The 18,611-nt window shown below is 35.7% G+C and overlaps 1 protein-coding gene across 1 annotated transcript; it reads right to left on the reverse strand.

Annotated features, from left to right (window-relative positions):
* Positions 1-360: 360 nt before the first annotated feature.
* On the reverse strand, positions 361-6,014 carry LOC128224103 (kyphoscoliosis peptidase-like). The gene is made up of 6 exons (XM_052933774.1): positions 5,712-6,014; positions 5,366-5,512; positions 4,922-5,053; positions 4,577-4,692; positions 4,132-4,251; positions 361-2,015 (listed from the first exon to the last, which is right to left on the reverse strand). Exons 1-6 carry the CDS (start codon positions 5,823-5,825, stop codon positions 683-685), a joined length of 1,962 nt encoding a protein of 653 aa, XP_052789734.1. The 5' UTR covers positions 5,826-6,014; the 3' UTR covers positions 361-682.
* Positions 6,015-18,611: the final 12,597 nt, after the last annotated feature.

Below are 18,611 nucleotides of genomic sequence, written 5' to 3' on the forward strand. Positions count from 1 at the left end.
TGTTTTGACTGTCTTGTATAACTTGTGTAGAATGTCTTTTTAATATTTGATATGTGTGTTATTTGACAAGTCAGATTGTAACTGCTAGGCGTGTCAAATCAGAATGGCGTAGTTCCCTTTGCATTAATTCAAACCATAGTCTTAGGTATGGTAACTTTGGTATGACAACAATCATTTTCTAAACAAACGTAATATATATGCTGCATGATAATAATTACATAAAAATGTACTAGGACCAATTTTCAAGAAAAAAAATAAACTGATTTGAGTAAACATCAAGTTCCTAATAGTACATACGACACGGATTCTTAATACATAAAGGGCAGCACAAGACAGTACCAAACATTTGAGCACACTTTATTATCCTGCATGAAATATGATCATCTACTCTTTGCAGAATAAAACATTTATAAATTAAGTGTAAGACTAATTCTTGCATACAGGGTCTTCTTGAAACGTTTGGCTTCTGAGTCGTCCCATTGAATTCTTTATATACATTCGGCGAAGAATTAAACCGCTCAATTCAAAAGCACACATGGTTACAGCTTAAGCATACGAGTTTGTGACTGGTTTCCTTTAAATCCCACCTAAGCTTCTCCTTAACATATCACAAATCAAACCAAAATGTGTTCAACTACAGGAATGCTCTTACTTTGAAATAATACGTCTTGTTGAAGTTCTTTTAGAAGTCAACGGGTATAACGGTTGTGTATGAATACAAGGAGTGGAAGACCCCATCACTGCCACATCCATCAATAACAACTTTCAAATCCTCCGAGGGAGTCCGAATTGTGAATTCGAAACTGCCGTCATTGCTTTGTGTAAAAACATTTTTGCCATACCTTACAGACTTCAAACACAATGATTTTATACAAAAGAAGACATCAGATTTTGGAGGAAGATGCATGCCTAGAGGCTCAAGAATACAACATTTGTACTTCAAAGCATATTCATGGGTATCGGGAAATATCCCGTCTTTGCAAGCCTTCGTGCATTTGATTAAGTAGGTTGCGAATGGTGAATAATTTAAAGATTTCTCTTTCTTTCCAAATAAGATCAACTTATAATGACCCTCGTATCTCATACGCACAATAACATTTATGAATTGACCGCAATCTGAATAGTCCACGAAACAGAATGCTTTTAGATCAATAGTGTGATCATGAAAATGCAAACGAGGGAAAATATCAAATAGTTGAGCTGGTTTTAAGGAAAATATGATCTCTCCATTTTCCGCTTCATGGTAAACTTTGTCGTCAACGTTCTCAACACCATAGTTTTCTAAATCCTTCATCGGACCGTATAAGGAATGATGGGTTGGATATGGTATCGGTTCTTCAAATGATTTTGTACATTGCAAAATGTATTTCACAATTGGTTGGAAATCCGCGTTAGGACCATCCTTCATGCGGCGGCCATATAGTTGTAATCTGAAGACGCCAACATGTGGCATACACACATGAACATTGAATTGCTTTTCGGTTGGCTTAAATGTATAAACGAAGTTGTCTATTTTTCTCTCATTTTCATAAAGAAACCCAATGAAGTCTCTTAATTCTTCATATGTGTCTTCGAACTTCAGGTCTATTTCGTACTCAATGTTATAAACTATACACCTTTGGTGTGACATCGCGCTGATATACCATTCTTTTCCATGTTGGTCAAAATTAACTTGACTGCAGAATTCCTCCATTGAAAGTGCCTTTTCCAAGAGCTGCCATTCATTTCCACTCTCATACGTTTGATAGCTCGTTACTGCGCAAGGAAAATGGTCAGTCACAAAAACCTCCGGGTCAGTTAAAAAGTATGCATTATTAAATCGTGCAATGTACTTCCTCTCTTTCGACTTCACAAAGCCAGCTCCCCACGTGACATCAACGAGGAACCAATCGGAATCCAGGTATATGGCATTCCATGCATGTGCGTTATGGCTGTTTTGTGCGACGTCTTCACCGGGTTGACAACCATAAGCCTTTGCATATCCGCAAATGATTTTTACAGGAATATTAACTTCGCTGGAAAAGAAAACACAGATTTTTATTTGGAAAATTATTGTCAGAACGGTCGTGAAAAGGATGTAAAATACGTAAACAGTTCGAATACTGCATGGTTAATTTAGAGACCAAACCTTTCAAAAGAGGCACACTTGTAATTAATTGCTTTTAGTCTATGTATTTAGTTCTTGTTTGTATATAATAAAGCAAGTTGCAGTGAGCACATTGAATGGAATATAGCGATTTGTAATGGGCACATTAAACGAAATAGAGCATTTTGTAAAGGGAAATTGAATAGAATAGAGCAATTTTTAGTGGGCACATTGATTAGATTAGAGCAATTTGTTACGGACACATTAAATATAATAGAGCAATTTGTAATGAGCACTTTGAACAGAATAGAGCAATCTGTAGTAGGCACTTTGAATAGAATAGACCAGTTTGTAATGGGTACTTTGAATAGAATAGAGCAATTTGTTATGGACATATTGAATAGAATAGAACAATTTGTAATGGACACATCGAATAGAATAGAGCAATTTGAAGTGGGAACTTTGAATAGAATACAGCAATTTGTTACGGACACATCAATAGAATAGAGCAATTTGTAATGGACACTTTAAATAGAATAGAGCAATTTGTAGTAGGCACTTTGAAAAGAATGGAACATTTTGTTACGGACACATATAATACACTAGAGCAATTAGTTATGGGCAGTGCATAGAATAGAGCAATTTGTAATGGACACTTTGAATATATTAGATAAATTTGTAATGAGCACATTAAATAGAATAGAGCAATTTGTAATGGACACTTTGAATAGAATAGACCAGTTTGTAATGGGCACATTGAATAGAATAGAGCAATTTGTAATGGGCACTCTGAAAAGAATAGAGAAATTTGTAATGGGCACTTTGAATAGAAAAGAGCAATTTCTAATGGGCACTTTGAATAGAATAGAACAGTTTGTTATGGACACATTGAATAGAATAGAGCAATTTGTAATGGAAATATTGAATAAAATAGAGCAATTTGTAATGGACACTTTTAATTGAATAGAGCAATTTGTAATGGGCACTCTGAAAAGAATAGAGAAATTTGTAATGGGCACTTTGAATAGAAAAGAGCAATTTCTAATGGGCACTTTGAATAGAATAGAACAGTTTGTTATGGACACATTGAATAGAATAGAGCAATTTGTAATGGAAATATTGAATAAAATAGAGCAATTTGTAATGGACACTTTTAATTGAATAGAGCAATTTGCAATGGGCACTCTGAATAGAATAGAGCAATTTGTAATGGCCACTTTGAACAGAATATAACAATTTGCAATGGGCACTCTGAATAGAATAGAGCAATTTGTAATGGCCACTTTGAACAGAATATAACAATTTTCAATGGGTACTTTGAATAGAATAGAGCAATTTGTAATGGGCACTCTGAATAGAATAGAGCAATTTGTAATGGGCACTCTGAATAGAATAGAGCAATTTGTAATGGGCACTTTAAATAGAATAGAACAATTTGTTACGGACACATTTAATAGAATAGAGCAAATTGTAACGGGCACTTTGAATAAAAAAGAGCAAATTGTAATGGACACTTTGAATATAATAGAGCAATTTGTTACGGACTCATTAAATATAAATGAGCATTTGTAATGGGCACATTTAATAGAATAGAGCAATTGGTAATGGGTACATTGAATAGAATAAAGCAATTGGTAATGGGTACATTGAATAGAATAAAGCAATTGGTAATGAGCACATTGAATAAAATAAAGCAATTGGTAATGGGCACATTGAATAAAATAAAGCAATTGGTAATGGGCACATTGAATAAAATAAAGCAATTGGTAATGGGTACATTGAATAAAATAAAGCAATTGGTAATGGGCACATTGAATAAAATAAAGCAATTGGTAATGGGCACATTGAATAGAATAAAGCAATTGGTAATGGGTACATTGAATAGAATAAAGCAATTGGTAATGGGCACATTGAATAAAATAAAGCAATTGGTAATGGGCACATTGAATAGAATAAAGCAATTGGTAATGGGCACATTGAATAGAATAAAGCAATTTGTTAGGGGCACTTTGTTCAAATACTACTTAATATCAGATGAAACAAACCTGCAGAATGCTTCAAAGAGACGGCAGTAGCCTTCACAGGTGGTGAGACGGTTGACTAACACGGACGCCGGATCTGTTGGCTTCAGTGGCGCGCGGTTGAAGTAACCGGACGTGTCGTAACTACAATATGAATCATATATAATATTAAGATTATGTATAAAGCTCAAACTTTCTGCATTCTCTCATGATAAAACTATTTTTCATATAAAAGGCAAATGTCATTCACAAGGCGAATACCCAAACATGTACTTATAACGATATTTTGACATTATCAAAATCTTTTTATTTTGTCTTGTGAGTTTGCCGGTCAATCATTCAGTGTCTGCTAGCCTTTGGTCGCTGTGCTATTGAAGAATTGCAAAGTCTTCACACTGTGTCTCCATTGCATAATTACTGAAACATAAAAATATAAGAATGGCCACACATAAAGATTGATTTTTTTTACTTGATATTATGAGTGATCCAGATGTAGAAAGCGCGTGCCCTTTCTATGGACGTGGTCGTCATAGAAACAAGATACTCAACAAGCGTCTTCAAATTGTCCTTGGTTACGGGAGGTGCCTGGAATCGGAACAGTCTAATTAAAAACTGATATATTCCCTATCATATGTACGCTAGGTTGTATGTTTCAGGCATTGTATTTTTTATCTGACCGAAAATAAACGCGTTTTTGTTTCGTTCGTTATTGTATTTAAAGATAATGCATAAAAGAGAGTATATATACAAACCACCAAATAAAATCATCAGGACCCAAAAGAGGTGAAATAAGAATTCTTAATTATTATTGTACCCTGATTGCGTGTTGGTCAATTTCTTTGAAAGTCATGTCATGCGGCATCATCTCATGTCTACGTTTCCGGGGTGCTTTCACTTTCGGTACAGGAGAAACCGGAAGTACCAGATCATCATCGAAAGTGAAACCCTAAAACATAGAAAAGCCATTGTGTTCAAAAACAATGTAAAATGAATGGAAAAGCGAGTTTTGATATGCCGCAAAAAATATAAAACAATACATACTGTATTTAAAGTAGCATCGCTGATGTGAGTTTGATGTGCAATAAACCAAAAATCTAAACGTAGGAGAAAAAATCTGAGGACTTCAATATTATAAAGAAATTAATACAATTAGTATTATAAATAACCACTAGCAAAGCAGGTAATTGTAAATGAATATATATAAAATTATGAACTAATTATATCATAGCGACAAAGGCAATATTTCGTTATGCAAAACCTGCTGGTTTGTGGACGTTGTTCGTGGTTTTGTGGGGGTATATGTTTCTCCATGTTCTGTACAACTGGAGCCTTGTTCTGATTGAGAATCTAACGAAGACGGTCTATCTAGTGAGTCATTACTGGTTGTTGGAAGTTCCACCTTTTTCTAGAGAAATGAATAAAAAAATCATACGGAAATGATTTGTTCAGTGAAAGAATAAGTTTCTGTGAGTGTTTATTTTCATTTATTGTCAGTCGAATTGCCTTCACGAATTGAAAAATACTACTCAACTCAAATTTCAACAAATGCATAAAATCAAATAAATGTGGATTTCTTTTTTTATATAATGTGTAACGAGACTTACCCATATTGTTGGCTCCTGTCCCGGCTCGTACAACCGGATATTGCCCTCCTCATCTCTGTAAGCTAGAGCTTTAGCTCTATTTTCCCCATCTACCTCCTTAGCTTTCCGAGACATTGCGTAACAAACGTGGACCAGTTAACGTCTTAGTTATCAAATCGTCCGTATTACAAAAATAATCTAATAAAAATGGTAAATCAATTCCTAATACATACATATAAACATGTATTCCAAATAAAGTTTTTGAGAAACATTTACTGGTTTATTTTTATAATCACTAATGAATTAATCTAAACTTGGATCGAATAAATGTGTTTAGTACTCATTCATGCCCGCCAGACCTAATTGTTTATGTGTGCTTAATTCCACTACTAGTATTTACACTATCTGATTGTTAATCAGTAAGTTAATACCCAAACGAGTTCAACTACATAATAAAACAATAAAACCTATATCAGTGATCGATTTTCAATAGGATATTGAAATTCACGATTATTATAATTCAATCAAAAGTTCGGTGTATTATATTGAATCAAAAGTTTTCTGGTCGGTAACATCGATCCATAGATTGTTCTTAATGTCCCATTGTTCATTGGTGAATATTTTTAATTGTTGGAATTTGCACAATAAGGTCTTGGTTTATTTAGTTTTTTTTAATACATGTATATCTTAACTTTAAAATTAAGGCCCCCAAATATTTGGTAATGGTAAAATCTTCTATTGCATAATCTCATTTATTCTCATAAAGTCACATGAGAAAGCATGAACGAATGCTCTCAATAAAATAGTATAGTCATCTCTTCACCACCCCGTTTCTCTATATTGCTGTATAACTTGATTCAAGTGCATTCATTTTTTTTATTTTATTTTTATTTTATTTTTAAAGTATTAAAAAAATATATTACTGTATCCAGGCAATGAGATGAGCACCTGTGGTCACAACCTAGTGAGAACACACCAGATCATGCTTGTATCCTCTTTAGCATCTACAGCCGCAATTAAGTCGATTACTGCTCGGACTTGTATTGATGATTTCACCTGCATGAACAACTGGTGTGCTCGGAAATGATAAAGGCCCAGTACAAACACATTGTATCGTATGATATGGTTTGTATGATGGTATATAAGAGATATAAGCTTTTCAGCACTAATAGAAAACGCGAGTTTTATGGGGAACGACGTATTTCCGAGTCGTCAGCTTTCTGTAGCCACAGAAGTGGCAATCCTCACAGAACAAGTACTTGTAATAAATGTAAGCATAAAATCAAACAATTATATCCCACTTTAAATAAGTATGTGAATTAAGCTTTTTTAAAGTGAAGATAATGTATCATTGCAGCAAGAGATTGGTCACTATACACATTGCTTAAAATCGAACAATTATATCCCACTATAATAATGTTTATTAAGCCTTTATTTAAACAGTGAATATATTTAATCATTGGAGCAAGATTTTGTCACAAGCTTTAGTGTTAACAGTATCAAAAGTAGGATCTGTATAGTTGCTCCCCCTTGTTATCGAATTATCATTTAAGTTACTTCCCTTACTATCAAAGTTGCCTTAATTATTTCGAGCTCAATGCAAAGGTTAGCTATGTTTCCAAATTGTATAAACGCTTTAAATAAGTATATATGTTTCTCATATCCGAAAAAATGTGATGCTCTTATGCACCAGTCAATTGTAACCACGCCCCCGCCCGGTCCGGGGGTACACCGGGGATAGCCGGGGAAATGGGCCGTGTTTTTACCTTTTAGGTGGCCCGCAGTGCCGGTTGAATGCCGTGGTTATGTCTTCGCTTTAAATAAAGCGGGGAAAGGGCCTTTACTGTGGTTCCTGAGAAGTGTGGGCATTTGGCGGGGATTTTACCATCTGCTCGTACCCGCAGGGCGGGGATTTTAGCCGGGGTTGGCGTGACCGAAAGTCAACGTCCCCGCTAATCCCCGGACCTGGGGGGCGTGGTTACAATTGACACGTGCATTATTCACATTGACTTGACATTGCAGTATCAACAACATTAAAACGAACTGTACTTTAAACTACAACAGCTATATGTTTATCATTGAGACTTTATACAACGGTACTAAATCAACCAACCTACTTACATAATCAAGTAAGTTCACTTTCTTTTTAATGTAATGCAAATTATGAGCCTTTATAATTCGTATTAGAAATTCTGGTTAAGGCTTTGCATGTAACCACATATTACAGCAAATACATAAGGTATTACATCGAAACTTTAGCCATTTGGTCACAACTGTCCAAGCTACTTTATTAAGTTAGGGACTCTTCCTGGCACAAAATGCAAATAATTCCCCATTATCAATCGACTTAAAAATTATGGTTAAGGTTTTGCATGTAAACAGGTATAGTTTAGTATCCTAACAACTATGTGATGTATGGCATTTAGACTTGTACAAAAGTACTCAACTAACAAACGTACTTTTATTATATTGCAAAGAATGGCCCATTATCGTATTTTTGACAGTCTCGTTGATGTAATTAAATTTAGTCAATGTATCAGCAAAAACTTCATGTATTGCAATGATACTTTAGACAGGTATTTCCAACTATCAACCTACTTAAATTTTGAAGCAAGATAAGTATATATATATATTTATATATATATATATATATATATATATATATATATATATATATATATGTATATATATATATATATATATATATATATATATATATATATATATATATATATATGTTTATGTAAATTATGGCCCTTTCTTATTCGACATAGAAATTCCAGTTTAGGTTTTACATGTAAGCGTGCCTATGTCAATCTCTCAGCAGCTACTTGACAAATGCATTGAAAATTTATTTAAGAGCTCCCAACAATCCAGCCTACGCGATTGATGAAGTTTGATAACCCTTTTTTGCATATCATATAAATTTCGGCCATTTGTTATTTGACTTAGAAATATTGGTTAAAATTATGCAGGTAAACATATATAAGTCAATTTATCAGGATGTACTTTATGCATTGCATTGAAACTTAATACAAGGTCTCAAACATTCAGCGTACTTAAACAATCAAGTAAGTTCATTCTATTATTGCATATATTGCATATTATTAACATGTGATCTAATTTTATAGTAAGCATTTTTCACCAATACTATGCAATCCTTAAACTTAAAAGCGGTGGAAAAGTCGAGCGCAGTGTCTCCGTAACAGTTCTTGTTAAAAACAAAATATGAAGCAACAACCTATAAACGTACTGTACTTTAATTGTAGAAATCAGAGCTGCCAATTATGACTGACGCCTGGCAACATGACTATTTGTTCGCTGTCACGAACGTACATTTGCTAGATGATGACGTTTTATGTGACGTCACATTTCTGACGTGGAAGGACAACCAGGAAGTGAGGTGTCACCGGTTCATGCTAGCAAGCCGCTCACCGGTGTTCTACACCATGTTCTGTGGCTCACTCCCGGAAGCCGCCGTCGTAGAAATAGCGGATGTGGATGCTGACGTCTTTAGAAAAGTCATCAGGTGCGATAGTTTATCAGCTCATTGCTAGTGTGAATAAAGAGTCAATATGTTTTAAAGTCTTGTACGATTATCTTTTATTTGTTTGTATTTTATTATGTTCAGAAATGTTAACTACGTTACTTATCCTTTTATAAGTTTTATTCTTATGCAAAATGGCCGAGGTCGTGAATGCCGCTAGCGATTATACTGTATTTACTTTTTTGTCGATCGCATTTGCATTGAACTCGACACAGTTGTTCCAATGACAATTCGGTGTGTTGCGTGGCTCAGTATGTTCATCCGATTTTGGGTTGTCATGGTCATTGGTCTACATTCCTTGCTGTATACTTTTTAAATCGTGTTACTTGACCGTGCTTTGGGGTTATTTTACAAATGCACAAAAACCTATGCTCAAATGTTCACCATGAAAAGGCGGCGTGTTACTTGCAAGACCCATGTCATTAAGTCAATGTTAATGGCGGACTTCTTTGTTTTCAGTTTTATTACAAGGTTATGCAATGTGGCAGTGTAAACCCACTTTGCACAAATGCTCACAATGAACGTTTAAGATGACTGTATGCTTATCAAAGGTCAAGGACATATGAATATGCATTTTGGTTAAAATTCCTAGATTTGCCTCCCCAGGCTGTAACTTGACCTAAAATGGGTTTTATTAAACAAAAGTTGACAATTGTTTGCGATTAAAAGGCGTCAAGCCGTGTGCAAAATCGAGTCTGCAGGTCAAAGGTCAATGTCACATTCAAAGGGCCATTGGTAAAATTTCTTTTGTTTCGAGACATTTGGGCATTTGCATGGCCATGCATTGTTTGCTTTTAATAACCTTGCACAAATGCCCACCATGAGCGTCACACACAATTGTCATATTCCAACAGACTTTTGAGTTATGCACCTAACAAACGAAGATTGTCGGTCGGTAACTTGAAAACAACATAATGAAATATATTGAAACTTCATTTAATGGTTAAGCACAAAGAGAAAAAAACATCTATTTATTTTAGTAAATTATAGAGTTATTACCCTTACATTTTCCTTGTCCGCAGCATGACTTGAAAACTACGTGATATGATTTATAACAACTTTATACCTCGTTCAAGCACAAAGAGTGGAAGTGCAGTGAATAAGAACCATATCAAAACATTAGCCAATTGCTAACAATAGTTTTGCCTTTATTACTTGATCTTGGCCAGTGTTTAACTTTAAATTCTTGATGGAATCTAATACAACTGTTTATAAACTAAAGCACAATAAGAGGTAATGAGATGTACAGGAACTATAACTATTGTGTTATTGTCCTTTTTTTCTTTTTTGTCCATAGTATAACTTAAAAACTACTAGATGAAATGTAATTACCTTGTCTACAATAGTTAGGCACATTGTGATGAAGAAAAGTGTACAAGAACCAAAACTCTATATTGTACAACATTGTCAGTTTTAGATAGCAATACTACATGTTTTCTAAGTGGACGGCGTCCGGATGTATTAACTCAGTGATAGCTCTAGTTTGTTTTGTCGTCCGCATTTTCGAGCTTTGCCTTTGGCGTTCATTAAGTGAGTTATTAAACAAAGTAATGTGGTTTGTATTTATTTGGTGTGGCCTAGTGATTAATGTTTACATCTAGATCCAATAGACATTGTTTTTGAAGGCCCCAGTCCTCGCGCATACAACAGAAGCTCAGCAATACAAGTGTACTCACATAACATAGCATCATCAACAATAAAATGGCATGATTTGACAAGTTGACATTTTACAGTGAATCAGAGATATACGGACAATGAATGAATAATGATATATCAACTTCAACATATGAAAATCATAATAAAAAATCACAATCAAACATGTTCTGTTGTCGTTCCTTTAGGGAAATTTACACTTGAGAAAGTATAGTAAACACCTCATTTAGACATGCGTTGTAATGAGTCAGGTGTAAGGGTGAGACAACTGTGAGTTTGTGACGATTAAGATTGAGACATGTGTAAAACTAATTTATTAATCGAGGTTAAGGCAAGAGTGACGTTGAGACGAGTGACAGGTCGAGGCAAGAGTGACGTTGAGACGAGCGTGAGGTTGAGGCAAGTGTGTGATTGAGTCAAGTGAGAGGTTGAGACAAGTGTGTGATTGAGACAAGTGAAAGGTCGAGACAAGTAAAAGGTTGAGGCAAGAGTGAGGTTGAGACGAGTGAGAGGTTGAGGCAAGTGTGTGATTGAGACAAATGAAAGTTTGAGACCAGAGTAAGGTTGAGACAGATGAAAGGGTGAGGCAAAAATGAGGTTGAGACAAGTGAAAGGTCGAGGCAAAAGTGAGGTTGAGACAAGTGCGCTTTTGAGGTAAGGGAGAGTTTAAACAAGTGTGAGGTTGATGCCACCGTGGGGTTGACACGTTTAGAGGTTAAAGCAAGTGTAAAATTGAGAGGAGTGTAAAGTTGAGACATGTATAAATATGAGACATGTGTGAGTTTCTGACGTGTGGTTGAGACGAGTCGAATGTTGATACAAGGATAAGGTTGAGACAAAAGCCATTAATAAACAGTTTCATATGGTAAAATTTCGAGTAACCTTATGATGCGGGATGAGTTAACCCAAACTGTCGTTTATTTAAGCGAAAATTCAGACAGCTCAATGACAATGGTAGAGATGTTGCCAAAACTCAATGACATCTTAATTATAGAGGGGAACTTTCCATTTAATTGTTTCTTGTTTCTGGACCATTAACTCTCTATCTGTATATAAAACGAGTTATATAATTGTTAAGATTATTCGTTTTTTTATTATCATGGTTTCAAAAACACACCCCTTGTTATAAGCCAAGACGGTAAATATTTCTTTAGTTCTCAACTTTTTTGTTTGTTTGATATGGTCTAGTTCAATATCATTTATATATCAAGAAAGGCAATGGTATAGTACATAAAGATCAATTACGATAAAGGGGACGTATTTGGAAGAACAATTTATAGTTTGAAATAAAATTAAAACAACAACAACGGCCCAAACATGAAGAATGATTTTTCACCTGACCATTTGTAAACAATGCACGTACGTTCCGGATGATTAATGATGGGCATCTTCAATTTTAAAAGTATCAACCTCTCTTGGAGATAACAATGTACTTCCGATTCAAAAGATTCATATTTATACATAATGTTCATAGATTTAACACACTATTTTTAAGGGTAATATCTTTATTTCTGGCAAATGAGATTGAAAAGCTGTAGTTCATAGTGTTTAGTTGGACCATAAATGGTGCCATCTTCAAACCATTTTTAATGTTTCGGGGCCTACAACCATCCAGCGTTGTAGTGTAAATGGATTGTGAGTCAAGCCGACAGTCCAGCCATGGCCTTTCATATCACAGGTTGCATGTGCTTGATTAAGTGCCATGGCAAATAACGGACATTTTGTTTTGTGTGCAATTAGTTCTCCTGTGACAAGCTCTTCGTAGATGACAGGGTGCATTTCTGACAGAGAGTACATGTCTCTGATATGCATTAGAGCCATCTAGCATAATTGATATGGTCAAAGCTGAATACCCATGCGATGAACAGTGCACGCAGTAGCTAAGAACATTTCCTGTCATGATTGATTCGATGATCTGATATATACAAAGTTCCATTTCAAGCACAATGGACCAATATTTAAACTGTGATTCCTCTGCTATCATCTTGTCACACCAGCCTTTGAAAATCAATAAGTTATCTCTCGCTTGCATAATTTCTTTGTACATTTCGTTATCTGTTATGCATGCTTTGTCCTGGTTAAATGTATGGCTTTCAATAGGGAGTCATCGACTCTGCATTCCCGGCATTAAGATGGCAGTTGCATAACCACTTCCATCAATTCTGACGAAAATAGTCGACATTGAATGCTGTCATCTCAATGTGTAGTCCACCAAACATGATAAGATATTCACCTTCTCCATGTGTTGCACTGTATTGATTGTGCTATTACAAACACTGGTTGATCCATTTCTAATACTGAATTTTGACCAGTGTTGAGGTATTCTATTGCAGCCTTAACATCATTCATCGAGTGTTACTTTGTTACCCGAATGTACGAATTCCGGGAACAGGGACATGAGAGCATCAACTGTACTAGGAGCTGTTTGATCCTGTTGTATGGTATGCAGACCATGATACAAACTCTTCTTTGGTCAGCTCCTGTTAACTGAGCAGTCCCCATAGTTTCTCCAACCAAAAATTGGCCTTTAATGGTGCAACTGCTGCAATAAGAGTCTAGCTTGACTGGTCCTTTGAATTTAGTGACAACAGGATCTGGTCTGATCATGAGACAGACACTATTTGAATGGCCAAAGAAAGGTCAAGGGTTAAACAACATATCAAAAAACAGTGGGGGCAGAGCCATACGACATGGAGTGTTTTAGAACAGAAACATGGAATGGTTCAAATAGGACCATGAGGGAATGCCGTTGGAGCCTTATGTCACACATTGGGAGATAATCGTTTAGTAAGAAAGATTTCTGGCAAAAAACATATATTATACAATTTTGGGTCCAGTATATGTTATAGATTTCCTATATACCAGGATCGTGATCGTTTAATATTCGTCAATGATGTTGTCGAAAATGAGCATTTTAAATGATATAAGATTTAGTTCTAGAAAACAAATACTTTATATATCCTTTTTTGGTTTTCGCAATGGCTTCCTTGACCTAAAATATGTATATTTGGACACCAAGAACATGAGTCTATGACGTATTATTGCAAAGATAAAATCATTTGAAGAAATGGTTGCCACGGTCACCAGGGGGCGCTGCTGGCTTGGGTCCATATCTAAAAATAATCAGTAGGGGATGTTTTATATGTGTGCAAAGTGTCATGCTTTTAACCCAAAGTGCATGATTTTATGTTTAGCCGCCCCACTATGGTCAAGATATTTTAACCGTAACTAAAATTATTCAGCACTCACTATTTTTTTTAACAGAGACCTTCAAACTAACGGTCCTAAACGCAATTTCATGAAAGGTATCCGTTAACTTGTCATATATACCAAGCGTGGTTAAGATATGTCAACCCTAAATAAAGTTATTAGAATGTCATACGTCATTGTATGGGCGGGCGGGCAGAATAAGGTTTCACAATGTTGAAACCTGGTTAAAACAATCCAAGGACAAAAACTCTAAATATATACTCAATGTGATGCCTTTTTGCGCACAGCACTTCTCCTAAACAAAGACAATGTGAATAAAGTTGTCGTAGGACTCAACTTACTGCCTTTTTGTCCTAGAAATAAATACAATTATGGTGAAATATGTGCCTTTCAAAAGCATCAATTATAATCACAAAGAACGCCACAATGCAAACAAACCAGGTTTTCAATAATTGACAGAAAAACTTCAGTCTTCGTTTCGAGATTCAGTTTAAACTTTTTTTCATGTTTGTTAACAGTGACCTTGACCTTCACCCTAGTGGCCCCAAATGCAACCATATGTTAAGCATCTATAAACACTTACATACTAAGTTTGGTCACAATGTGTCGACCCTAATAAGTTAATCAGTACCAAGCGGTTATCTTTTGTAAGTAACAGTGACCGATATCCTACGGGCCCCAAATGCAGTCCCATGAGAGGTCTCCATAAACTCTTCCTACATACCAAACTTGGTTGCAACAGACGTTGGTCTATTTTTAGTAACAGGGACCTTGACCAGGACCATGACACTCGAGCCCGAAATACAATCAAATGAAAGATCTCTATATAGTTTGGTTGCATATGTCAACTTCAACGTAATTCAGTGCAAACCACTCTTCTACTTTGCGTAACAGTGACCTTGATCATGATCTTGAGCAGACCCCAAATCCTATCCATGAGAGGTCTCCATAAAATCTTCCTATATAATTAAAATTGGTTTATTCGCAACACCTCTTTTTTATGCGATTTCTACCAAACTTTCACAGATTGATGACTGTATAGTGACGCAGCTCATATTGTCGGGCTTTCGCGATACGGCCATTTTTGAAAGAGTTATTGCCCTTTTTTACATTTAAAATTAGTTTCTTCGCAACTCCTCTTACGTTTTTCATGCAATATCTACCAAACTTTTACAGATTGATGACTATATAGTGTCGCAGCGCATATTGTCAGGCTTTTGCAATTTGACCTTTTTTGAAAGAGTTATTGCCCTTTCTTAATTTTACGCATTTCTTTTGTGCCTGAGAAACTACCCTTACCATTAATTGGCTTTCGTTACAAAAAATGCCCCCATGAGGCGGGGGATATAGCTGTCTGTGACCGCTCTTGTTAGCAACAGTGGCCTTGACCCCCAAACACAATCCCATGAAAGGTATCTATAAACTTTTCCTAAACACTGTGTTAAGTCAACATATGTCAACTTTAAGATATTCAGTTTCGAAAGTTCCAATTTTAGTAATAGTGACCTTGACCCCAGGGGTCCCAAATACAATTCCAAGAAAATTCTCCATAAACTCTTCCTAAATACTTAGTTGAGCCAAGAAATGTCAACCAGGAGTAAAGTTATTAAGTTTTAACCGTTTTTTTTCTATTTTTAATAACAGTGACCCTGACCCTAGGTGCCTCAATTGCAAACCTATGAAAGGTCTCCCTAATCGCATCCTATAAACAAAGTCTCGTCAACATATGTTGATCATTCCCATACGTAAATTTGATGCCACCTACCTGAACAACGGCGTACATCATTCTCATAACTAGAATAACTTTGTGAACACCTGGTTAATAAAAAGTCAATCAAGTATTCAATTTGTATTCAGGGTAACTCTGGAGTTATGTTATCTGATTCTGTGATGGTCGTAAACAACTAAGTAACAAGTAATTAGTGAAAATCCTAGACTTTAACCATACGCAATATGCCCTGAAACAAGAGACCATAATTTGTATTTAAGGATAATATGGAGTTATGTAACCTCATAATATGATGGTCCTGAACCACTGTGTGTAAGATGCCAATTTGCCCTAAAACTTTCACCAAGGCGAGTAGTAAAGCCTCCTTACTCCTCAAAACCCCGATGTAACAAAACCAGTTTCTTTAATGACTGGCAGAAGATTTCAACTGCTTTCTTCTGTTTTTAGTAACAGAGACCTTGATCCTAGGGGCACCAAACAGCATCACATGGAAGTCCTAAATAAACTCTTCCTACATATCAAGTTTGGTCACAGTATGTCAACCCTAGCTCAACTAGAGATTTTTTTAAAGCGCACGTCTCCCCTGTATTGTGGTCGTAACTGAGAAAAAAATAAATGATTGACATGAAATTTGTAATTTTGGACTTGAGATGATCCAACAGTGAAGATTGGTTTATTAACCCGTATTAAATAATGAACATCTACTGCGACCTTGACCTTTGACCTACTGATCTTAAAATCAATAGGGGTCACCTACTAGTCATGACCAACTAGCATACTAAGTATGAATTTCCTGGGTACAAGCGTTCTTTAGTTATTGAGCAGAAACCATTTTTAAGTTTGAGGTCACCTGAAGGTAACCTTGACATTCTGATCTCAAGATCAGAAGGAGACATCTTCTAGTCATGAACAACTAGCATATCAAGTATTAGGTTCCTGGACCCAAAGGATCTTTAGTTATTTAGCGGAAGCCGTTTCTTCACATCAAGGTCAAGGTGACCTTGACCGTTGACCTACTGGTCTCAAAAGCAATCGAAGTCATCTTCTAGTCATGACAATCTAGCATACCAAGTATAAATTTACTGGGTACAAGCGTTCTTTAGTTATTGAGCAGAAACCATTTTAAAGCTTAAGGTCACCGCCAACATATCGTTTTTCACCTGAAGGTAAGAAACCATCGAATCAACATTTCTCACAAATTTCCAGGATATTTGGATTGAAAATGTACTCTCTAGATTGTAAACAGGGGTTTTCAATATTTGGGCTCTGTACGTGACCTAGATTTTGACCCCAGATGACACATATTCGAACTTGAGCTAGAAACCATCGAATCAACCTTTCCCACAAATGTCCAGGATATTTGGGTTGAAAATGTACTCTAGATCGTTAACAAGGTTTTTTGATATTAGGGCTCTGTGACCTAGATTTTTAACCCAGATGACCCATGTTCGAACTTGAGCTAGATATCATTGAAACAACCTTTCTGACAAATTTCCATGATATTAAGGCTGAAAATGTTACCTGTAGAGTGTTAACAAGGTTTTTCCATATTTGAGCTCAGTGACCTAGTTTTTTACCCTAGATAACCCATATTCAAACTTCAGCTAGAAATCAGCGAAACAACCATTCTGGCAAATTTCCAGGATATTTGGGCTGAAAATGTTACCTCTATAGAGTATTTACATGTTTTTCCATATTTGGGCTCAGTGACCTAGTTTTGTACCCTAGATAACCCATATTCAAACTTGAGCTAGAAAACAGCAAAACAACCTTTCTGGCAATTTTCAAGGATATTTGGGCTGAAAATGTTACCTCTATAGATTGTTTACAAGGTATTTCCATATTTGGGCTCTGTGACCTAGATTTTGAACCCAGATGACCTATAGCCCAAATATCCTAGAAATCATCGAAACAACCTTTCTGACAAATTTCCAGAATATTTAGGTTGAAAACGTTACCTGTAGAGTGTTATTCGAACTTGAGCTAGAAATCATTGAAACAACCTTTCTAACAAATTTCCAGAATATTTAGGTTGAAATTGTTACCTGTAGAGTGTTTACAAGGTTTTTTCATATTTGGGCTGTGTGACCTAGATTTTGAACTCAGATGACCAATATTCGAAGTTGATCAAGAAATCATCAAATCAACCTTTCTGACAAATTTCCAGGATATTCGGGTTGAAAATGTTACCTCTAGTGTGTTAACAAGGTTTTCCCATATTTGTGCTATGTGACCTAGATTTTGAACCCAGGTGATACATATTCGAACTTGAGCTAGAAACCATCGAATCAACCTTTCTCACAAATTTCCAGGATATTTGGGCTGAAAATGTACTCTCTAGATTGTTAACAAGGTATTTCCATATTTTGGCTCTGTGACCTAGATTTTGAACCCAGATGACCCATATTCGAAATTGAGCTAGAAATCATCGCAACAACCTTTGACAAATTTCCAGAATATTTGGGTTGAAAACGTTACCTGTAAAGTGTTAACATGGTTTTTCCATATTTAGGCTCAGTGACCTAGATTTTGAACCAAGATGACCCATATTCAAACTTGAGCTAGAAACGATCGAAATAACCTTTGACAAATTTACAGGATATTAAGGCTGAAACTGTTACCTGTAGCGTGTTAACAAGGTTTTTCCATATCTGGGCTGTGTGACCTAGATTTTGACCCTAGTTAACCCATCTTTAAAACTCTAGCTAGAAATCAGCGAAACCTTTCTGGCAAATTTCCAGTATATTTGGGCTGAAAATGTTATCTCTATAGTGTTTACAAG

Source organism: Mya arenaria, chromosome 2 (genome assembly GCF_026914265.1).
Source record: "Mya arenaria isolate MELC-2E11 chromosome 2, ASM2691426v1".
Lineage (NCBI taxonomy): Eukaryota > Metazoa > Mollusca > Bivalvia > Myida > Myidae > Mya > Mya arenaria.